This window comes from Apteryx mantelli, chromosome Z, assembly GCF_036417845.1.
Source record: "Apteryx mantelli isolate bAptMan1 chromosome Z, bAptMan1.hap1, whole genome shotgun sequence".
In the NCBI taxonomy this organism is placed as follows: domain Eukaryota; kingdom Metazoa; phylum Chordata; class Aves; order Apterygiformes; family Apterygidae; genus Apteryx; species Apteryx mantelli.
The window spans coordinates 55,060,928-55,086,072 of NC_090020.1; the positions used below are offsets into that span (position 1 = coordinate 55,060,928).

Sequence of the window (25,145 nt, forward strand, 5' to 3'; positions counted from 1 at the left end):
CAAATAAAGGATTTGCAAATATGAAGGATTTTCCTTTTAGAAATATCAAGCATAAATAATGGATATACAGTGTGACCTTTACCAATTTTCCAGTCTACTAATATTGCATTAAATTACATGTGGTATATAAAATGAAGCAAAACCTGGTTGCTTCTGAAAAAGTAACAGTTAATAAGCCAAACTGTGTTCTGATTATTCTCTCCAGAGCATTTCTGTATTGCAGTCAAATTTTACTGCATATACTTCAAAAACAAACAAAAAACCCACACAGCTTTAACAGAGAAACATTCAAAAGTATCCTGCGCCCCCATTCTGTCTGCTTACAAATGCAGAAAGCAAAGGGGATGGATCTCATTCTGAACAGAAAAATAAACAGGTTGCCTAACACCAAGCTGAGTGTAGGTCTCTGTTCACGTTTTTTCTTAGATAGGCTGCTCAGAGGCATTGCCAGCTAGCATGATCACCTCTGAAAAGTCACTGCAGCCTGAAAAAGCTGTGGACAGAAGAGCTTTGTATGAGCCCTTAACTTTGGAGGATGCAAGATACATTACAGCCTCATTCTTATGTTTTTGGCCCCACCCTCAATTTTAGTATTGATCTTATAAACCACAAAGTGTAGTTTTTGACTAACAGTCAGTCTTCATGAGGCTGTATATCAAACTTTTGCTACCTACTCTCAAAGAATAATTGAACAATGTCATTAAAAAAACCCTGTTACAATCTTACCCTTTACATTACCGTCTCCATTAGCACAGGCACATCCTAAAGTGCAGCTAGTCTCAAGTAAACCACTTAAGAGTAAGGTTTCAGCTTTCAAAACCTTCCACAAAAGGAAGAACTTTAAACTACGCATCACAAAGTTTTAATGAACCGTGTGCTATAGTATGCACAGTGATACTAGCATGAGGCTACACTTCACATTACTACATTCAGTAATGCTTTGTACAAACCTCAAAGACAACATGCAATCTATTGGACAGCTGCTTTGGTATTTATTTACCACATCATATGAAATCCATCAAGTTTTCTTAATACACAAATAAAACTATTCTTTCAAGAAATAATACAAGGTATAGAAAGCTGAAACTTCTCAAAACAGAAGTATCTGTGAAGCATCTGATCTTCCTGGGCCAAAAAATATCTTATAAAAAACATCCCACTATTCTGTAAAAATGCACTGAACAGCTTAAATTATGCAGATCTAAAACAAAAGTAGATTATGCCAAATGTTCAGGAAAGAAGACAGGACATTCTACCTATTAGACATTAAATTATTTTTAAGTTTTTTTGATTTTAGAACACAAGACATTGCACATGTAACAAAAAGCCTATGTTCATGGTTGTGGATATTTATATATATTATTATTAATTACTATACTGCACGTTGCTTCTCAAAGACAGTACATTAAGAGTTGCATGATAAACGCCACTGCATTGTTCTGATGTCATTTCAGTGACTTTTGTAAATTTATATCAATAGGAAAATCTGTGCATTTCTGTGCATATAACATGGAGAAGACACTAAATTTACACATGCTCATTTGAGTAACAGTGTATGAGTGCTCTCGACAGCTTTAATTACATTTGAAGAAAATCAAATGCAAAGCTTAATTTCTGATGCAATGGGAGCATTTCAGACTGTGGACCGCCAAAACAACTTGATGACTAGGAACACTGTCATATCCAACATATGCTCTCCTTTTGGCAAGAGACTTTTAGTGAATTAAGCTCCAATGCTATAATTTTTAATCAAACATAACTGCTAGACAACTAACAACTAAATGTTACCAATTTAAAACAGAAAATCCTACTTTTTGTGCAAGATCAGGGCCAGAGACTACAAACAATAATGCTTTATGGACAGAACAAATAACTGTAAAAGCCAGTTGCTCAGTATGCTTTTGACCACTGGACATACCTGTATTAACATTTTAGTTCATACCAGGAATGTGCTCTTGAAGTAAAACTCCCAATCACTCACACTTACCATGCTCTAGTTTACATCATGGAAAAGTCTTGGAGAACAAATAATTTTTTGGGATTAAACTACTCCAAAAGATGCTCTCCAGAAACATCTAGAGAAGTTAACAGAACTTCAGTGCATGGGACCAGACTAGAACTTGTCCAAAGTATACCCCTAAGGGAGTATAAGTGGAGTGTAAGTGCTGAGGGAGTGTAAGTGCTGATTTCTCAGCACCAGCTGTTTTCTTTACAAATCCGTTACTATTGCATGGTAATATTTGCTAATATAGACACAGCCACTATTTGTTTGTGGTAAACTTGCTTCCTGTTACAGAAGGGTAATAGCATTAAATGCTACAAGACAAAAAAGTTACTTTTAAAGTTATATTTACCAACAAAAGCTCTCACCTGTGCTTGTTCTGGAGTTTCTCCTGCAAAGTAGAAGATGTAATGCTCTTCACTAAAGTGCTGAACTACTATCTGAAAACAGTTTGGCCTTGAAAATAAATAAGACAAAACCCAGAAGTTTTAGTATTCCTCGTAATATTGACAAACATCTTCACTTGTTGATCTCTGCCAAAACAAAGTTCAAGCCAAACTAGTACACTCCTGCTGTTTGACTGTAAGGAAGACTGAACATAGCATGCTAACTTCCCCTGCTCCCCAAGTGTAACATCATCATGCATGGTCACAGGAAGAACTCCAATAGGAAAATTTGCTAGGTGTTTCAAAAGTGCATTTTGGTCTGAATAAATTATGTAATTTCAAAAAATAAAATGAAAACCATGCTGCACTTCAGTATGACTAGTACGTTTCAGAGTCCTTAAACTTTTTGAACAGTCTGTACTGAATATGCACGTACCACTGACTCACAGTCAAGGCAAAAAAAATCATTTCATAAGTAAAAGAGCTGTTAACGAGGACTATTCCCACACACATTTTAAAGGTGCACAGGTTCAGCATTAGTTCCCAACCAATTAATCATACATTCTGAATTTGTTCTTTTAGGAGTTAAGGAAACTGTATTAATATAAGAAATCTTATCCAAATCTGTTTCGCAGCTCTCACAACCAATAAAATGTGTATTGGATCACATACTAATCAAACATATGTGATACAAACTTCTACAACCTTAAATGCAATTAGTGTTTTTTTTGCCATTTTGTGTACCTACACTCATTTGTCAAAAAGTCTATTGAAAAGACTGTATTGTCAAATTACAAGCTATTTAAAGCGCATGCTTGATTCACGGCCTTCCACATTACATTCAAAAAAACCTTAGATCTCCCATATACAGGTTTTCATGAAGGATCTCAATTCATCTGGAAGCGATGTTTCATCTTCAGCTCCTCCCATGCATTTCACTGCTTAGGGAGACGCTGGCATGGCATTTTGTAGCCATGCCAGAGGAGCATGGGAGCAGAGCAGGAAGCAGCCAGATTGGAGGCTACTTAAATCACTGCCACACACATGCAAAGCTACAGCCTCCACTGTACTTCCGAGAAAAGGGAAAAGGCAGTTTTTATAGGAGGAATTTTGTCTCCACTACAGTTCATCAACAGCTTCCCAAAGCTGTGCAAACATGCACTACCTCCTGCCTGCTCTCAGCACCACTCACTTGCCAACTAAGTTTTAATGCACAGCACAGTGCTTTTTGGAAACTGCTTAAGAGACAGTCACCATGAATCAAAACGTTCCTTGTTTACCATTGGCACGAAAGCTTCCTGTGTAATTGACACCTTCCATGAGGAACATTTCAGTAATTTTTTTTTGTTTTAGTTATTCTGGTACTCTTATCTATTTATATACTCCTCATTCCAATAGTTTTATAGATTTTTTTTTTTAAATGCTGAAGAGTAGAAAAAAATCAGATGGAGCAGAACCAGATTTTTGCAGCTTAAGAAATGCCACTAATTTTAATCTTTTACAGCTCCTTTCATAGAGATAATGTGAACTTAACCATCATTTTAAAATAAATATTAAGATACATAGAATGACCATAATTTCTATTTAATGCGCTTTTCTCTATATATTATGAGAAAAGGGATGCACTTGTAGGGAAAAGGGTAACACTCATAGGACTAAATATGTGTCTATTTTTTCTATATCACATTACAATAAAGGACACTGATTTTTTTTAATTACCAATGAACAGATGATGTCACCTGTTTGTTAATTATCAGTGATATCTGAAAGCGTCTTGGTTCCAACTTCTTTGCTGATAATCACATCACTTGCAGTTGGCATATTTTGAATATCAAAAGTAATACAGTAAATGAGACTTGATGTGAAAATGATCACTGAATCTAACTATTTTGCAAAAATAATTTGTAAAACTGTTTGCTTATATGACCTAGCTTACTTACTCCTTTAATGTTGGTCTAATCTGACGAGTGTACCAATTCATAAATAGAAAAGTACTTACAAATTATCCAACCAATTTAGCTTTCAAAAAGCTATCAAAAAGAATGCAGATGTTTTGGAACTGACAAAGTTGTTATCTTACTCTCATATTGGTTCAACAGGTTTAAAACCCTCAGAGGTAGTTCATAATCTCTTTAATGTCCATAAGGCAAAACACGGAACAATATACTCAGTGCTGAAAAATTACAGTGCAAAAGCACCCAAATTATTGCATTTTATTACACACAAAAAAAATCTTAACACAAGTTCTAAAATTTCTAACGAGAAGTTGTTTATGAACAGTCAAGTAACAATGAAATCGCCGTGGCTTAACAGTTACTATGAATCAGCTATATCTGTTTACATATGCCCTTGCAATCTACCCCAACTACAGAATAAAACAGAGTATGAACCAAGAGTCACAATGCTTTCATTTTACAACTATCAGATGCTAAAAAACCAGATGTGGACAGCTACCACAGCTCAGGTGTCAACAAGCAAACTTATCAAGCTAGGGCAACTTGTTCACTAGTGATGTTGTCCATATCTTGTACACACCTCAAAATAGCAGTTAACTGTCCTGCTGCATGCATGAAAATTAAAAATCAGTGTCCTACCTGCCAAACAAGCTGTCGTGTACTCCATACACGGAACACACACTAAGGTCTATTAATCCTTTGGGTTTTGTGGCTCGTTTTTCACTTTCAAAATAAATAAGCTGGGCATCATTTCCCTCTAATATAAAGTACAAGTTTTTCCATCTCTTTCCTTTACCTGTAGAAAAGTAAGTAAAAAGCTACAATACTGTTTTTAAAAAATGCACATTGTGTAAATGAAGAAAACAGAAGGCAGTAAGGCTTTTGTCAAATTACAAACAGAAGAACAATGTACAGTAAATTATAATCAAGTTATAACATCAGTATATGTACTCAATTTTACTCTTTACAGATTCAGGTACAGTTGCAGACAGTTCTATAAACATTTTCACTAATTCCAACAGGATTAAGCAAGTGCATATTGGCTGCCTGGACAGTTCAGTTCACATCCATGGGAAGAGTGCCTATACAGTCTGCAAATAATGTCCTGGTACCAAGTGATCCAATTTATGGCACCCATTTTAATTAAGAATTAGACTCTTGACATGTGAAAACTATTCCTAGACTCTTTATCAGCTGACCAGCACATAACAGATTGCATCACAATATCTTAAAACAGTACAACTGAAGAACAGAAATGGGAATACATTATATGCAATCTTGGATCAGAACCATGCCCCAAATCCACCTATATCCAAGAATCTGGCCAATTCCACATGCGTCAGAAAAATGTGAGAAGTGGAAGACACATTATATGTAAAACATGCATTTAGCTATTGATTAAACCAAAAATAAATCACTCATTGTTTAAGGTCCTCTGAATTAAAACAGATATGGAACTTTCCGTAACTAATTCATACTTAAACCACAATATCTTTTAGAAAAACATTCAGCCTTAATTTTAAACTTTGATGATCACAAATTCACCACAGCCCTCAATACACATGCACTAGTACTCACTGTTTTGAAAAGACAACTATAACGTGCTGTTAATATCCTCTGCCTACTAAATGGAAGAGTGATTTTACTAAATTTCTGTTCTATATGCAGGTAACGCATGCCCCTCCACACCTACTCAGCGCTCCTGTTTGCACATTTAAAGTATGTCATTATCCCTTCTAGCTAAAGGCTTGAAGTTCATTCTCGGCTGATTCCTTACTCTACCACATCCCTCCACATCTTCTATTAGAATTAGCACTCCCAACAGAAGAGATGCTTTTTTCTTGCTCTATTCAGAGGTTCTACAGTTTTTATTTTCTTTGAATGTGCCTTTTACATTTGGCTATATTTAAATGGCTTACCCATCTTTCTCACTTTTTACCTGCTATCCAGATCACTATCTGTAACCTATCCTCTTAGTTATGGTAGTTGTCATCTGCAAATACTTTATTATAGTTTTTCCTGTTTCCATTAAAGTTGATTAAAAACCAACCAAACAAAAACAGGTGACATTTGAACTAGCTTCCTCAGAAATTCAAAGACTTGCTCAGTAATAATTCTTATGGGATACACTGAGATGTGTCAAGCAGTCAGGTTTTAATCCATTTATTGTAGGTTATGTTGACCGTAACAGTGCTAGTGAATTTTTAAAGGTTTTGTCTATGCAGCTTGTAGACCATAATATACATTTTAAATGAAACACACTGGCTAACTTGGAATAACAAAATTAAACAAGCTTTGATCTCCAATGAATATACTGATTTACATTGTTCTAGCTCTCTAACCCATTCTATCAGCTAAAATTTAATGAGTTCCATATTAAATATGAATGCTTCATGAAAATACACTCCACTTAATGAGTCTGAATATCACCTTTAACAAAGGTGACTAGTTTTTAGGCTGCTCTCTGATTTTTTCCACAAGAACTGCCAATCAACAATTTTAAATTGCATGTAATTTTATTTATTATGTTTTTCTACTAATGTACTTAAGGAAAAAGAACATTTCACACCCTTTTTACAAGCTTTCTATAACCTTTTCACTTTTTTAACTTCAATTTTGTCCTTTCCAATGCCAGTACTATATTAAGCCCACTGCATGTTTTTGGAGAAACATTTCATAGTACTAAACAGAACTCACTTTTCTTTAGAAGATAACCTTTTTTGACAATATTTTTATAAAAAGCATCCTTTGTTTTGCGACGAATTGTATTGTAGATTTCTTTTCCATCCACTGTATCATTAAGCACTTGTTCTTGATGCTGGTAAACAAGGAAGAAATCAACATCTTTTAAGCTCAGAAATTGCTGGGAAACAATTGCACACTACGAAGCTGCAACCAAAATCATTTTATTGAATACTACCAAACTCTCCACTACTGTTCTCTCATGTGTTCTAATAAAACAATATAATTTTTAATACAACACCTTTGCTAGAAATGTAATATAACAATTTCTTGTGGAATGATTAGATCAGCATTATGATATGAGAAGAAAAATAAGTTTTAAATACAGATCAACATTTACAAAGTAGCATCTGTGTCTTTTTTTTTTAAACAATAAATAGAAAGCAGAACGTTTCAGTTATTTTAGTAAAATTTACACAAGTCTTTAAAGGTTATCTAGTTCCTAACAGTCTTCTACCAAAGCTTTTGGGACTGACTAATTAGAGATAAACTCTGAAGTAACAAGAATGGTGCAGATCACAGTTAAAATTGATCAATTCACACACAAAGTTGCACAGGTCCTCACTAACTGCATTAGCTCTCATTTGTCCTAAATGAGTAGCATTCTAACAGAAGGTAACAGGAGAACGCAGAAACAGGAAAAAGAAAATGGATAAATTCACACAGAGAACTTAAGTTTTGGAAATGTAAATATTAACTGAGAACGGCTAGAAGTCAAGCCAAGTTTGACCTTAAAGAGTATGCTGATCAGCAAAAGTTCTTTAGCCATAAAAAAACATGAAAAAGCAAGACTGTCCAAGCAGTGAGAACAGTATTGAGATGAAAAGCGATATATGCACAGGCTCCACACTAAATCTTCTATTTTTCTTCCCTCTCCTCATTCCCTCCCCACAACATGACAAAGACAAGATGAAACACACTTTGGCAACAGGAATTAAAGTACCCACACTGGAAGCAATATCAACTTTTTTTTTTTTTAAAATGAACTAGAGATGATCTTCATAACCTAACTATGAGAGAAACAGCATACAAGACAACAGATCTAGTGACAACAACTTTTAAAATAAATTTCAAATTAGATAGAGTAATGTATGGAGTAAGGGCAGTGTGTGCACTGACATTAAAGAAAGTTAAATGGGGAGCAGTAACGCCATTAGACTGACCCCAATAGCACACAAGACTACTTAATTATTTTTTTCTCCAAAATCACAGGACATGGCAGTATGTGGAAGGGAGATAAAATGCAACCAAACTACACTACTAAATTTTTAAAGAAAGGAAAAATTCAAGAATATAAGCAAGTAACTTAAGAACTTGATGCAGTCAGTCACACAGAAAATTCATCAAGGCAGAGAAAATTATTAATACAGGAACCATAAGTGGATATGCAAAAAGCCAAAATGAAGATTATGATTGTCATGATGCAAGAGGAATTATGGATCACGAGGAAGGTTACTAGTGAAGCTTTTCAACGATTAGTCTTGGGATTCACATTTGCCTTTTCTCTCAACCTCAGAGTGCAAGCTAAGAGCAGTAGACAACTGGGAAGCACCCATGACACATAGGACAATTGGCAATACAGGAAAGAACTGAATAATAAGGCATAAGTCTAGCAACACAAAAGTTACACCTGCTGATACTTACCAGTACAAAACAGAGGATGAAAAACTTGAACGGCTGAGTCATTCACAGGATGACTGAGTTATGAATATAATGTGGCTATGGTAATGACACAGATTTTCCAGAATATATCTGGCATGTATTTCCCACAGAAAAAGGGAATTACTAATGACATGGTACACCAGCTGTTTTGATCCATCACATTCAAGAAACATGAACTTGTACTGCAATTAGTGGTAGCAGCACAAATACAAGAACATTATGAACAAAAACAGCTTGATATGCTCAGCTCAGTGAGCTGACTAAGGGAGAATAGAAGTGCCCTTGTATTAATACAGCAGAAGGGAAAGCCAAAAGGTATCTTTCCAATTGTAACAAAGAGTATGAGTTGACAACGATTATTTAGGTTGGAAATCAAAACCCAAGTTTCTAACCATCAAACAGGAAAGCTTGGGAATAGAGAGGGAAGAAAATACACAGATACATTTTAGAACAAGCTATAAGTTTATGAAAAGCTAGATGATGTGGCTGGCTTATTATTAGTGGTCTCTTAGGAACAACCTATGCTTGGGGCAACAGTATTCCCGAACATGCACTGCAATCCCAGCCCCCCCCAATCATCCCAGAAGCTTTTCTGTGCATACAGGTTCCTGTTAGTGAGGGCAACACTGCCCACAAACACAGGGGAATGAAGGGGAAAACAAGGCTGTCATAACACAGCATGGAATGAAATCACAGCGTGGTGCAATCAAAGACTAGACCCGGGGGCACAGGGCAGAGCCTCCACACGTCGGAGCACAGACTGAGCTTACCACATTTTCTATTGACTACAAGCCAACCTTTGATAAGTGAATGCATATGAGAATAAAACAAGAGAAACATGAACTGAAAAAAACAAAAATTGGAGATGGGATGAATGCTGTTTAACCATAATTGATATCCCTGCCGTAATTCAGTTCCTAAATTATAAATACGTCTGATCAGTTAGGTCAATGTCTTCAAGAATAGTCTTACCTGCATTGGAACAGGATCTTTAAGGTAATATCCTTCAACAATCTGTTCTTTTCTATAGTGTTCAATGATGTCAGCAATACTGTTCAAGTAAGAAAAATAAGATTTTAAATTGGCTAATTTTTCCCTCAGCAGAGTAATTTGCTTTTCCATGCAATTGCATTGTTTCCTCACAAATTCCTAACAAATATCAAAAGTCAAATTTCATAATTTTATTTGTAGCAATGAGAACTGATACAAAACTGTATTTAAAACATATTCATTCTAAACTCTGCAGAATATTTTAACTAGTTGCTTAAAACGCCAGATGAGGACACTACATTTTCCTCGTTCAAGTAGCGCACATGCATTCCCAGCTCTCCAACCAGGCTGAAAATTGCTATTTTAGTGGCAATCATTTTCCAAGTCCTAGAGAAACTAGGGAAGGAGAATGTGAGACACTTCACTGTGCAAAGTAATTTTTTTCTAGGAGTACAAGAGTGGGAAATAGAGAAAGTATGTAACACAGATTATGCAGATTATACTTCAAAATCACCAAACTATCATGTTAAATTAAATTCTCTATCAGTAGCACTCCTCTACAGGGAAGCCCGCATTCCAATTACCAGAATCAGATAGAAATTGCATTTTGAGGGATCAGGAGAGAGGTAGTGATAGATGAAAACTAAAATTCAACATATCTTTGTGCTGCTTAAACTTATTTTGCAGTTATTGAAAGTTACATTGTAATAAAGAACAGCAATATGAACATCAGTTTAATCATTTATATACACAATATCAACCTGAAAATAAAGAACCCAATAATTAAGTGGAAAACAAAAATATACTGAATGTGTTTTCTCATTGTAAATATACCCTTAGCTGTATGGGTAAATGTAATCAGCAAGATGGGCAATGAGATCTTTGGCCTGTTACAATTCAACACAATTGTCTAACACAGGAAAGATACATGAACACTGTAGAATGGTAATGAAGACAAGTAAAGCAATAGAAAGCCATCTTTGTCAGCTTTTCTCAATCTTATTCTTCTGAAGCTATGAACTAGTGTATGCTTGATAAATCAATGAATCTTCCCACAAAAATTTTCAAGTTTGTAAGATGACTTGAACTTCTTCTCTATTACTAAAATCAAATTATTTATTTCAATTTTTTTTGAGATACAATAAATGCAAGATATTTTCTGCATGAGAATTTAAACCTTATCAAACTGCATAAAATAATGACTCAGTCATTGTTTTTTGTGTGTTAAACAGCTATTGCCAACAACTCCTTATGAGGACAATCAATAATAAAGCAGACTTCTATGATTTTTCAAGTTCATCAAATCAAGAATACCTTGACTGTGTCTCCTCTCCTTTCTTGGTTAAAAATAAATACCAGGAGGAGTCCCCCAACATAAGAGGCAATTGACTAATTTCTTCCAATTTCATAAAATGAGCTGAAGAATAAACTGCGTTATGGTTCTATGGCCTGGTTCTTTAGTCCTCTTCTCCCCAAAGTGAGCTCAACTCAGATGGTCAGGGTATATTTGCCTTGCTACTAAAGCAGCCCAAATGACTGAACAAACCAGACATTGCAAACACATAAGGATACAAGATATTTTCAGAAAAATACACTGGAGAATGTGAATTTACAAGTAATAAAAGCTGCCTAACACATAAAATGTAAAACATGAAATTAGAATGACCACAGAAAGAATCTAAAGGGACAGGGAAGAAGGATCATAACTGTTTTTAGTGTCTGACAGCAACAACAACAACAACAAAAAAATCCAACTTACACCAAATGCATCCAGGAAGGTATATACAAGTATGAATTAAAAAAAGAAAAAAGTTAAGCTTGGCTTGATTTACAGAAATAAAGATGAATCTCAATACTATATTACAGTTACTTCAGTAATTGTAAAATGTTTAGCATAGGGCTTATTAGGCTCACCAGGTCTTGGCTACTCAGATAATTTTAAAAGGATCATCATCATGAGCTGTATCAGCCTTTTAAAAAGTTAGGGGGTGAATTAGGAGGCTATTCCAACAGCTGATATTTCAGTGAAGAATCCAAAATGCAAAACTAAACAAGATTCTACACATTGTTAAATTATAAAGAAAAGAATTAACATGTTAAGACCCATATTGTTCAGCCTATCAAAATATGGATGAGTTAAAAAAATGGATTCCAATGCCAGTCGTCTACTCAAGTCTCAAATTGCCTTGTCTGTCAAATTAAAGATAACTTGAAAGCTTGTTCACTCTATGAACTGTTGGGTCAACATTTCTCATTTTGGCATTCTCATCTTCTTCTTTCACATGGAATCACCAGATTGAAAATAACAGCAAAAAAATGCAACCAATCCCCCCCCCCCCAACTGAATTTTACAGGAATTTGGAAAAACTTATGTAGGTTGGATTTTGGAAAGAAAAGATGGAGAGGAGAAAGGGGCTGAAGAAATAGTCTGGTATGCTTTTCCTACCACACTTTAAAAACAGAATTGAAACATTAATAAATGTTATCTTACACTAAAAAAAAAAAAAAAAAAAAAAAAAAAAAAAAAAAAGCGCAACATACATGGAAGTTATTCATGGAATCACAGAACAGCTGAGGTTGGAAGGGACCTCTGGAGATTCCCCTGCTCCAAGCAGGGTCAGCTACAGCAGGTTACCCAGGACTGTGTCCAGTCAGGTTTTGAATGTCTCCAAGGATAGAGACTCCACAGCCTCTTTGGACAACCTGTTCCAGTGTTCCATCACCCTCACAGTAGAAGTTTTCTTCTTATTTTTAAATCAAATTTCCTGTATTTCAATCTGTGCCCATCACCTCTTGTCCTGTCACTAGGCACAACTAACCATCATCTTTGCTTCCTCCCTTCAGATACTCATACACACTCATAAGATCCCATCTGTTCCTTCTCTTCTCCAGGTTGAACAGTCCCAGCTCTCTCAGTCTCTCCTCATATGAGAAATGCTCCAGTCTCTTAATTATCTCCGTGGCCCTTTGCTGGAAGCCTACAGCACCCAGACCAAGTATTCCCAAGCAGTCACCCATCCAAGTACTAACTGGGACCAACCCTGATTCTTCTAAGCTTCTAAGATTAGATGAGATCAGGCATGTTCAGGATGGTGTAGCCAGAGGTAATTGCAATAGGTAGATTTTCTGTTGGAGTTTCCATGATATGCAGTTAGTAAAATCACCAAGAACTGACTTTGCCATTTTTTCCCATTAAAATGTAGAAATTACTTCAGTAGTCACATTTCTATGTTATCCATAGAATAAACAGAAAGCTTACATGAACTACATGCTTTAGTGAAGTCCATGGGAAAATATTATTTCATTGTAGAATCAAAATAATTCCCGCAATATGTATGCTATACATTGAGACCTTCAAGTGGACAGCAAAAAGACTACAGATGGGCTATTTTGCAGTGCTGATATAAGAGTATGAAACAATGGAAGTAGACCGTTGTATGATGGAATGCAAGTACAGTTTGTTGGCTATATTGATCAATAGAAGTTTTGAACAATTTGTATACAGGGTGGTGGTAGGACATGCAAAGGGAAAAGATTAGTGGAGAAAGTAGTCTTCCTGTGCTTCACAGAATTCCCATGCTTCACTAGATTCTTAAGATGACACAGGAACTTTTTTCCCCCAGAGTCACCCAGAATAATTTTGGCTTGCTTTTGGAAGACAGGCAGAGACATACTACTGCTTATATAGGTTATGGAACTTTCAAGTCCCATATTTGAATATTCAAATTCCTGAGAAATGAAACCAACATATTTCATTTCAGGTTTCCTTACTATTCTTCAGCTTCTTACTTTTGTATGGAAAATCTTGGTTTATAATTTATTGCAACTATAACCATAATCAATACTCTGCAATCAAAGAACAGATTGGCTTTAACTATTTTTACACCAATTACAATACCAAAATTGCAAGAGAAAAATACTTAAAAAAACACTACTACCATAGAAAAGAGCTATTCTAATATTAGTAACAGATATTAAAGGAGATACCTTGAGAGCATTTATTGAAACAGCTTATTATAAAAAAAGTTCAGAGCTCTGTTAATGGAAACTGTCAAACAGATGCATTTAAACAAGCAGCAGCACTTCTTCATTCTGAAGTTTTTCACGATGAATATAAATTCTGCCCTTTTAGATAAGCCATAAAGAAACACAGACATTCTCTCTGCCCCAATAAATACTCATAAATAGTTTTATTATCTTGCATAAATTCATTCTTCCTATGTCTCTGTTCCGGATGCAATGCCCCGTTTGATCTTTTTCAGCCACTTCCAATTGTTCGGTACAATAATCCACATTAGTCATCATATATGTAAAGACTTCCTTCTTCCAGTGTTCACAAGAAATGAATCCGTACAAGAAATAAAAAGCCCACAGAAAGTTAATTCTTCTTTGCTGCTCCTTATTTATTGCCCTCTGCAGCAGATCTTACATTTAAGGATCTGGGGCAGTTACTACCTTCATTTTGCAACCTTATTATCTTGCATTGCCTACTGTTTGAACTTCCAAGAACTTTATCAACTTCCAGTAAATACTAACTTAGACAGAATAGGAGCCTAGGAGTATACTAGTAATTCCCTGAAACATATGAATGAAACTAGAAATCTTTCAAAACTAAGTAGATTCTCTTTCACTGAGGTGAAAGAGAACACTAAACCAGGTGTATTTATACATATATATAGACACACATACACACACACACACACATATATATATATAAAAACAGGCCTCAAGAAAACTGCACACCTGACCAACTGAAAAGATCACAGTACAGTGTTATTCACCATTGCTTATTTAACAAGTCATTTACAAGCTCTTACCAAATCTTTTCAACTTAGGTACCAAAATATTCAAAAAACACTGTAAGCATTTCATCATAACTCAGTGTGGTTTATCTTGTTTTCCATTCAGCTTCAAAGAAAGAATTGTCTTCGGATAAATGTACTTTGTATACACACTTCAAGGGCATCCAGCATTGAAAAAATTAGTTTCTGAAAGCAATAACTAACTCAATGCAGTAACTTTCTGAAGGTATGCTGTCTAATGTTGCAAAACCATTTGGGAGTAAGACTTCCACTAGATCTGCTAATTAGTTTGACAACATCTGAATGGGGTGCTTTCAGTCTACCATCCTCCTAATATAAGTAACTAGAAAATGGGCAAAGCAGCATTTACCTTCATGAAAGGCTGACACTGCAGCTAGCTTGATTTTCAGTAAGGATGTCTGGAGGCCAGACTGATTAATGCAGAAGGTATTCAACCAGCCTGTGTGGGACAGGCATAGGTCCATAAGGTTCCAATTGTTTAGGCTCACACCATCGTCCACTTGAAGACGTATGACCATCGACTGAACTTTTTAAGCTAGGAGATCTCAATATTTGCTCAGATACACCAGCTCCTGGATCTCTACCCACTCAGAAGCCAAGCTGGAAGTGAGAGAAATTCTCTACTGGGATGAAGAACACCCTGGTTCTAGATGAACAAATCCGGAAAACTTCTGATTTTCTGTGACAGGCAACGGCCTCCATTAAAAGGGGAGATGAGTTTTACTACCGAGAAGTCTCAAATCTATGACATACTAAAAATAGGATCATTAAGGATGGAACTGTACCAGTAGCTTCTCCCATGAAAGGGGAAATGCATGTCTTGTAATTTCCTTTTCTTTCTGTACTAATCACCATAGTTTTTTTTTTATACCAACGGCAAAACAAATCCATTCAAAGTTTCCTCAGTCTAAATGATCTGCACTTCTGACTAAAGCATCATTCACGCGTTTTATTGTAATTGACTTTTTTCAGTAACGAAGATCATTTTTCCCTTTCTTGTAAATACCTATTTCTATTATTTATACTTTGATGCCCCTATTGAATGTCTCAGATAAAAAAAGTTAATTTTCTCTGTTTGTATACACAAAAAAACTCATTATAAATAGTAGCTTCCAAGACAACACAGCATTCTCTTGATTACATGTCATGATCCAATTTATAGTGTGAATAAACTGGTTGAAAGAGAACAAGTTTGTCTGAAGAAAAATACTTCAAAAGAAACAAGTTATACTTAGGCTTCTGAAGGCTTTTATAACTTTCTCAGTTACAAGCAACTACTAAGCAAGTTAGGTAAAACTCTTAGTATACTATTGAAAAAAATACTAAAGTCTTATAATCACAGCAACAAATAATTATCAGGGACAAGTTATACAAATTCTTTACACAGGTACAATATACACATAATTTCTTTAACCATTAAAACTTACCTATTATAATATCTGCCTCCCATCATAAACTGATTGTTTGATGTTGGACATATTTTAAAACGCTGAATATTTTCACTAGTCCGAAAATAAAGTGAATAATCACCAGGTGTATTATCTGAAGGCCTCACCAGAAAACTGCACACTTGACCAACTGAAAAGACATCATAATATACTGTTACTCACCATTGCTTATCTTACAATGTCCTTTATAAGCTCTTATCAAATACGTTTCCACATAAATTTAGCATGAATTGCACACTTAAAGGACAAATACAAAGTCTGTGAGGTAAGTTTCAACAGTGATCCCCCTCTTCCTTACCCAAATGAGATGAAGTAGTACAAAATTGCCAAAGTTGATGTAAAATGATTTAGATGTAGCTGATAGCCTGCCCACAATTTTGCCACCTCTTTACAAAAGCATGTTAAGAGAAGAAAAGTGTCTGACAAAATATCTTCAAAAATCAAAGATTTTTGTCCTTGTATTTGAGGTATGGGTTAGCAATCTTGATGTTTCCATTTAAAGAAATATTTTCTCTATGTTGGGGGGAGGGGGAAAAGGGGCAGGGCCAGGGGGCCAGGGACATGGCATTTAAATAAGTTCTTCTGCTGTAAGGAGGAAACGGTATTTTCAGTACTTTCTACTCAGCATTTTGATAAAGACAAACATGAAATTATTTATATATAAAGTCAAAAACCATTTAACTATTTTAATTAAAATGATGAAACTAACTGCACTTGAGAGAATAAAAATACTCAATACTGATAGCCCTAAAAGATTTTTCCAGGATAACATTTTACTGTGGTAGCAACCACAAGTCACTTCAGAATTAGATACTCATATGTTCATACACAAAACCAGTTTTTGCCACAGTTTGATATTCATAGGATTACTTTGTGCCATTCTACTACCATAGTATTTCCATCTGAAATACAAGTACCTGTCATCAGCAAATTGTAAGCCTCTTGTTTGGAGATCTTCCCATGGAACCATCTTAACAAAGATGAAGAGAAAAATTAGAAAGCAAGACTATCAGCTCTGTTTTTTGGTTGGGGTGACACCCAAGGCTCTGGCACCTATGAATTAATCTTTATTTAAAAAGACCTAACACACATAGATTGAATAATCAACCATTGTGTTACTCAGTGATTCTGTTTTATCACCCATGAAATGAAAAACAAACATTAACAGGTATATAAATAAATTAATTTTGATGATGTTCAGATCTAAGTGTGTTTAGAGATGATATGGCATTGTTTAATTGATAGATAACTTGATAGGCATTATTTGAGGTCAATCTCATATGGAAATTTGAATCATGAAATGCAAAGCTCTAACAAGGAGATGAGTATAAAGGTTAAATACTGTACAGAATAACTAACAAACTGAATTTTGCTAGAAGCTGAAGAAGTAGACCCTAGCTTTGTTAGACTAGTGAATCCTAACTGTTTTAATCTCACACCTTGTATCTTCTGCAGAGTCTTGTGTCAAGGGCACTGTTCTAATAAAATTTCAGCAGTCTCTGTCCAGTCTCAGCCTGATGCTTATGATTATACAGAGTAGCTTGATGTTGCATGGCTATTCAGTTTACTTCCAGCACATCACATGCCGCATCTTAAGAGTTCATTCTGTCCTTTAAAGGAAAGCTAAAAATACAGCCTACATGTCATTGCATTTTTATTGGGGGGTGGGGTGAGGGGCAAGGAAGCTTCTTTTATGCATCAAAAAATTGCTCTAGTTTTAAATTTGTTGCTATACTACCTTTAGAGGACAACCTCTTGCTACTGGAATATTTGAAGGAATTCCCATACTCCCTACAATCCTCTGAGCAGCGTGAAGATCTGTGGACCAACAGTGCCAAAGCTCCAAGCACCTGCTATAGCTTACTTTGTAAAAAGAACAGTTCCTGTATTTGAAGGCATCCCTACGATCATTATGCCACTCTGCCAAACTGGTTAGCGGAACATTAGGGAGCAGTAGACTGAAACAACACACCAATGATTTTATTTCCCCATTAAGATAACACAAAATGCCTTCTTCAGTCATCAGTTCTTTGGAGAGTGCAAACTGGGCAATACAGACACAGAAAGCAGCAGCTGCAATTATGGCAAGCATACAAGATGAAAAGTGGGAGATGAAATGATCAAGCTACTAGAAATTTTCTATAACTTTCATTTGCCACTCATCTTTACTACTGAAAATAATATAACAGTTTGCCATAATATCAATGCATCATTAATTCTAAATTGCATTAATTCTTAAAAAAAAAAAGTTATTTAACAAGCTGGAATTCACAGCAACCACGATCAATTATTTTATATGCCTCCAATTTTCTCTTTAAAAAGTTTAAGTGTTATTAATATGAAGCTAATGTGGAGAAGGAGTTACTGTTACACTATCATTCATTAGAGTTAAGCAGATCTGAAAAAAGTCACCTCTAAGGCAAGTCCCATATTAAAAAAAAAAAAAACAACAAAAAAACCCAACCCACTCCACTGTGCATATTTTAGTGGAAGTGATCATGAAGGTACTCATCCAAGATTTCACCACTGCAAAACACATTAACTTTAGGCGTAATTGACAAGAAAGTCTTGTATTAGTTATCTATCTTCAGCAGCGAATATAGAAGAGTCTTAACATTAAAAAAAAAAAAAAAGTTTGGTTCACCTTCCCAAAAGTCTGTAAACTTCAGCTATGTGGTTGCCTAAGTTATCTTACAATTTGCTTTTAATAACAAAACAAAAATCCTTACATTTTGCCTTCATGTGGATCTTCTTCTCTTCCCTAATGAGAAAATTAACATATTAAGTACATAGCAACAGTACACCTGAGTTTAGAAAATAAATTTCACAGGTTAAAACCTTCTACAGAAATAAACAACGCTAATAAGTTTGAGACATTTTTGAACTAAAAGAGGTTTTTTATTTTATTCACGAAGTGGAAATTCAACTAAAATGTTATTTCAGAGAATTTTTGTTTCTGTCAGGATTTAAATCCTTCTTTGCACGTGACAACTTTTTAATTTCAACTTTTCTAAGGCTGACTTCAACCACTGAGGTAAAAGTCTACCGTAGATTCTCTCATACTGAAATACATTTCAATTTAGCCATTCACATCCTGATAGAGATCTCTGAAGCAGGTTAAGCCAACTCTGCTATTAGCAAAATATATATGCTGCACAGGAAAACTTTATTGGGACTCCAAAGCAACGGCTGAGCTTTAAAAAATATATATATATATATATATATTTATTTATTTATTTTTAAGTCCATTAAACCATCGCTTCCCCTGCAGTAATTCAACTATCTTCAGGTCACATGGTTAGCTTCCTGACTTAGCATAAGCAAGATGTATAAGCCAGCATAATTAACTCATCAATAAACTTTTTAACCCAGACTTTGGTCCCTCTGCCCCCATTCATGGCAAATATTATGGATTAAAAAAAAGATTGTAATTAAATGATTAAATGATTGTAATTAAATACATTCATTATAAGGACAAATAAATAGATTCATTATAAGGACAGCTAAGTTTAGGGAACTGCCTAGTAAATTCACAGTATCATTCACCTTTACATGAACTTGTTTGGACAACATGTGAATAAGTGTTTAACACTGCTTCTTTCCAATACTGAATTAGGCTTGAAGGTTTGTTACACTACTTTAAAACTGGTAGCTCCAATTACTTAAAACAAAACAAACAAACAAAAAAAACCACACAGAAAAGCATTGTAACTGGAAATCTGGCAACTAAATGTTGCTGGATTTTGTTTATTTCAATGTTATTTTTAACACATCCCTACCCCCAGGCAAAACCTCGGTTTTGTAACAGGTTTGAATATAGAATGACTTACCACTTCTTCTACCAGGTCTTCTACAATAAGACCTTGTTCATCTGTCCGTAGGTTTGTAACCCACATCCAGCCATCTTCTAACTCATTATGGACAATAAACATGTCTCCTTTAAGGAAACTGAAGAAGAGTTACAGTAAGATTTAAGTTAGAAGTACAATCAACATGTAAAGTTTGATGAGAACAACGAATTCTTGAGCATAATTTCAGCAAAACATTTTAGGAAATCTGATCATGAAAAACACATTAATTAGTATCCCAAGCACATCCTGTGTATTTTTCCTCACCGTTTAAGTAGCTATCATATATGAATAGTTATACTACTTTGATTTATATTTAGAATCTAATACATACTTGAATTCAGTCACCTTTAAAATGTGCTACAGATGCATAAAAGAAAAATAACATCACAACCATATTAAAGGACAATAATACTGTTCTTGTATCAAGGAGGATCAAATATTAAACAAAAGTAAAAACAAATTCAAGATTCCCATAATAGTCTATAATAAAATAATGCTTCTTTTATCAAAGCTAATTTTGTATAATAAAAGTTTGCTAAAATATCTAATATTTAGGCCCTTGCATACGAAGAGGAATGCTAAAAAAAAGGGTATGGAATAGTTACTAGAGAAGCCATGCAATTAGTTACAAGAAAAGCATAAATAAGAAGCATTAACATGTCCAAGGGAGCTTCATTACTGAAAGGTTAGTATAAGTTATTCCTTCAGTGTTATCTCAAAATCAGGTCACACGAAAACATTTCACTAGAGCGTGGCAGGAATTCTGAATCAAGTTAGATGAGGCATCAGGCATACAGGCAATAGGTATGAGGTACTGAAGCTCAAACACCAATCCAACTCAAAACTGGATATAAATTATCTACGGAATTTCTTTCACTTATGATAGGCTAACAGAAAAGGCAGCAACTTGAGCACAAAACAAACAGCAAGAATAAAAAAGTCTAATGAAAACCACTTAGAGCGAATTTTATATTTTGTTTTGGTTGATTCAGCTACTAATGAATCTAAATTCTGAGAATGGGCATTAGACACAAAGATCGCTCTATATCAGTTCTATTACAAAGAATGACACAATAACTTACTGCATGGTAAACTATCTGAAATTAACCCTGGAATACTTGAAGTTTTCTAAATATTAATTCTAATTAATTCTATTTTAAATTGTAAGTCAAGACTCACTGAAATACATAAAATCTTCAAGAGTACCTTAATTTGACCTGGAACAAACCAAGAACTTGGTCCCAGCTATGCTGTGAAGAGAATTATTTTACCATGCAGATCACCAAAGCCTAGCCAGACACACAAAACTTCAAGTTTTAAAGTAAAGTAAAAACTTTGTTTTAGCAGTGCCCTAAGAGAGAGAGAGAAAAGGTATAATTTTCTACAATTCTTGTGACCACAGCAGAGTAATGAAATGCTTTTTCCCCTTAAATTGGTAGGTGCAGCAAGGCATTTACTGGGCTTGATGGATCTCTATTCTCGTACATAGTAGGAAGCCCTACTTGCAACATACAATTAGAGAGTTCCCTCCCATCTTACCACCTTCTCCTCATTTGCTTAGAAAAAGGTCTTCTCAAAGAGGAGTACCCTCAGGGTACCTTAAAGAGGTCAGATTGGATTGGACAGCCAGCCTTGGGATAAATTTCCAAACCAATAAGGATACAAAGCTGTAACTCACATACCTTTCCTCTACACCTTAGGCCAATTATTTCTAAAACCAACCCATTCCTGATTCAACTGGCACGTTAATATAACTTGTGAAACCAAGATGGCCTCATCAGACTGATTAAAAATCACTAAACACCTCTTTCCAAATCCTCCTATTTTTTCACCTGGAAAACAAATTTCTGACACCTCAGGAAAGCAGTATCAATTCCAAGTAACTAGCATGTGCTCTTCTATTGGATATTGGACTGTTGGTCTTGTGTTCTTTCCATATAGCGTATCATGAAAATGCAAGAGAAGTGAGGAACACAGACAATCCCTGGGAATTTCTTGAGATCAGTATTTGAAAGGAAATGAGAAACAATTCACCAAAAAAAAAAAAAAAAAAGTATGAGACACATAGGCTGGCAATTCGATCACTTTTTAAGTGATTGAAATAAAACTACTGGGGATTACACATTTAAAAGTATCATTTGTTCAATACAGACTCTTCCTAAAAGAGGAGAACGGAGAAGAGAGGGGAAGAGAGAATCATTCTTGATCTATTTTAAGGATAGAGAAGTAAAGAGAACTTCAAAAAAAAGAAGTCACCAGATTTTTAAGAACAGGCAACAAAATGAGTGCTAGAACGTTAAATAAAGTTTTTCAATGTGTCCTATCTTATTTCAAAGACGGCACTAAAAATACTATTCTTACACTTATCAGATAGTCAATGCTCATATTCTCTTTCTAGCAGTCAGGATTGGTTTGACTTGAACTATTTATCCATTATTAGTTACTTCTGCAGGCAAATTCAGGGAAAAAACCTAGATCATTTATTCCAAACACAGACACATGAAACATTTTTGCACAGAATACCTTTGCACATAAACTCACTTTCTTTGAGGAAAAAATGTAAGGCTTTATAAAATTTACTTCAGAAGTTGTTAATAAAACTCTCCTTAAAATACAAGCATGAATAAAAGTGTTGTTGCCATACCTACCACCAAAGAAGGAAAAAAAAAAAAAAAATCATGTTTTAACCTCCCAAGTGTTACATCTAAGATGCAATTGGAAAATATTTGCATAGCGAATATATACTGAAACCATTACTATTTATAAATACTCTGATAATTTCACAACTGCTTCTACTCATTATTAAAAACATACCTTATTTCATCAGTTTCTGGCACTTTGGTGTAAGGTAGAATTGCTCGAACTCTCCTTCTGTCTTCCACAGGCTACAATTTAAGGTAATAGAACAAAGATGTCACTTTCCCCTTTCTGCAGCAGAATTCTTCTCCCCAAGATTATGTTGTTCTGAAGCAAAGGACTGGTAATAGTCATTCGTATTCCCTTGCTGGTTTTAAATTTTCAAGGTTTAAAATTAATAAGAGCTAGAAATGCATATTCCATACAGTTAGCTAAGAAAGCTCTTGTTTTGTTTCTAGCCTTGTAGCATGCCAGATAATTATGATATCATCTTTGAAATAAATTACAAACTAAGTAATTCCCATGAAAGAATACTTCTAAACTTTCTTTCATTTAGAGTAGAAGTTTACACAAGCTTAACATTCAGTTTAACATTCATATCTTCATTCAGATTTTGGGTTTTGTTTAGGTAGAAGCAGGGCATGACTTGTAGGTTTTTTTGTTCTGTTTTTTTAAAACTACTGTCATTGTCTTAAGGAGAGCCACTTGAAAGAAGCCCAGTTTTCAAAAACTTTGGCTATTTCCAGAATTCATGTTTTGAATTCTCTGCTAAATATACAGACTATCAGAAAACAAAAATATTTTATTATTTTGAAATACTCTACTAAGTCAGTGCAAAACTCTAGAGGTAACTGCATTATAATGGTGCTCTTTACCAGCCAGGAACTGCTCATTTTCTTATGGCAATTTATGTACCATACATTTGGAGACAACTGTGATACCTCATATCTAGCTTTCTGATCACATACTTTCATTAAAAAGCATTTTTAATCATTACTTTGTATCAAAAGGAATGCACTTATATATTCCTTATCCTGAGACAGCTCTAAAACCAGAACAAACTTTCTACAATGTTTTCTTCATAGAAAACTGAATATTGAACACAAGATTAATGATATTTAAGTAGACAACACTTAAAAATTTACTACTTGCCTCTGGAGGTGCTACTGGAAAGAGTAATTTTTCCCCCTTCAGCAAACAAGACACATGACTGTAATAACCAATTAGGTCTGAGAGTGAAGCAAAACGACGTCCACCAATGTAATAGTCTCCACACATAGCAATAATCCTGATTAAAAAAATAAAAAAATTATAGCAAAACATTTTCCTCTGTCAAGGTTTTTTTTTTTTTTAAAAGAAAGTTAGAATAATGTTGAGTTTTTAAAAGCAGAACATCTGCATTTAACAAAATTAGAGACTTCCCCTAAAATACTGGGATTTTAGTTGCACAGAAACATGGTAAAGGAAGTTTAATATGAAAAATATCACTTTTAGGAAACAAAGTATCAGGGAGATTGTTTAGCAAAGGAAGTTTCACCCATTTCTGGAAGGCTGCAATTGTCAAAGATCAAGTTTTGGTGGAAGTGGCACTTCCACCCTGTAGGATACAGTTGTCCATCCCTATATTTGCTTGAAATAATTTTAAGACTGCCACTCTTGAGGTTGACAGTGTTCTTGAATGCAGTACTTACCCTTCTAATAACAAACAAAAAAACCTTGGGCTCTGCAGTCAAATGAAATCACAGGCATGTCTCATCTCTGAAGAATAGTATCAACCAATAAATTAGTTTCTTTTGGATACAGTTACCTCTGCATATACTTTATGGATCTAAGAATGACAGACTCTCTAAGATTTGAAAATCTAGTAAGGACTCCTTTCCTTTGGGAACAGGAAATTATTAGAGACTACATCCTATCTGAGATAAAAACTATATTATGGTGGACATGAACTAATATTCAAGCTACTGCTGTTGGTTACAGTCAGCAGAAGTTCTAATCAGACTGTAAAAAATGACAGTTAAAAGCAAGTATTAACATAGTTTAATTTTCTGCTACTGCTTGCTACACAGTAGCCAGTGCCCACACAAGAATCAGCACAGCCAAGAAGCTGGGATTGTTAGCTCAAACACAGCATGCTGTGAACATGAGTATATGTTTTCTGTACTATTTTGTCTGCGCTGAGGAGAACTACAAGCTCACGTCAATGCAAAATCAGGACCTCTGAACCACAAGTCATTAAACAGCATATGCATTCAAGAACTCCCTACAACATTTGTAATGCAAATGAAACCATTTTAGTGCACATCTGGTACATACACTGGTATCCTGGTTAATTCCACTTTCAGAAGTTGACAAATTTGCATTAGTTTCTAGCTATCTAGATAGCTGACAAAGGTTTTTTCTACTGCTGAAGAGGCACTGGCCTTCCTATTTTGTGAAGATTAACATTACACTGTAGCACATTACTTGCTGACTAACATTCAAGCTCTTCCCAAAAATACATCTTACTTATGCCAAAGGCAATAAAGGAATTTATTAATATACATAAGTTGCTAATGATAAGGTAATCCTAGTTACAGTTTTGGATAAAGGGCTATTTGTATTTAGAGCAACTAATTCTAACGCATACCAAAGCTGTTTCGAGCAAAC

The 25,145-nt window shown here is 34.9% G+C and overlaps 1 protein-coding gene across 2 annotated transcripts in view; it reads right to left on the reverse strand.

The window, feature by feature from the left end:
- Positions 1-25,145, reverse strand: part of RASA1 (RAS p21 protein activator 1) — a 62,452-nt gene that overhangs the window by 22,843 nt on the left and 14,464 nt on the right. For both annotated transcript variants that reach the window (XM_067315412.1, XM_067315413.1), the window contains exons 3-12: positions 23,649-23,784; positions 22,674-22,744; positions 19,839-19,956; positions 18,738-18,769; positions 16,926-16,978; positions 15,988-16,138; positions 9,720-9,798; positions 7,041-7,161; positions 4,983-5,139; positions 2,371-2,458 (exon numbers count right to left, since the gene is read on the reverse strand). In XM_067315412.1, coding sequence (XP_067171513.1) covers positions 2,371-2,458; positions 4,983-5,139; positions 7,041-7,161; positions 9,720-9,798; positions 15,988-16,138; positions 16,926-16,978; positions 18,738-18,769; positions 19,839-19,956; positions 22,674-22,744; positions 23,649-23,784 — 1,006 coding nt within the window. The remainder of the gene's footprint in view (positions 1-2,370; positions 2,459-4,982; positions 5,140-7,040; positions 7,162-9,719; positions 9,799-15,987; positions 16,139-16,925; positions 16,979-18,737; positions 18,770-19,838; positions 19,957-22,673; positions 22,745-23,648; positions 23,785-25,145) is intronic.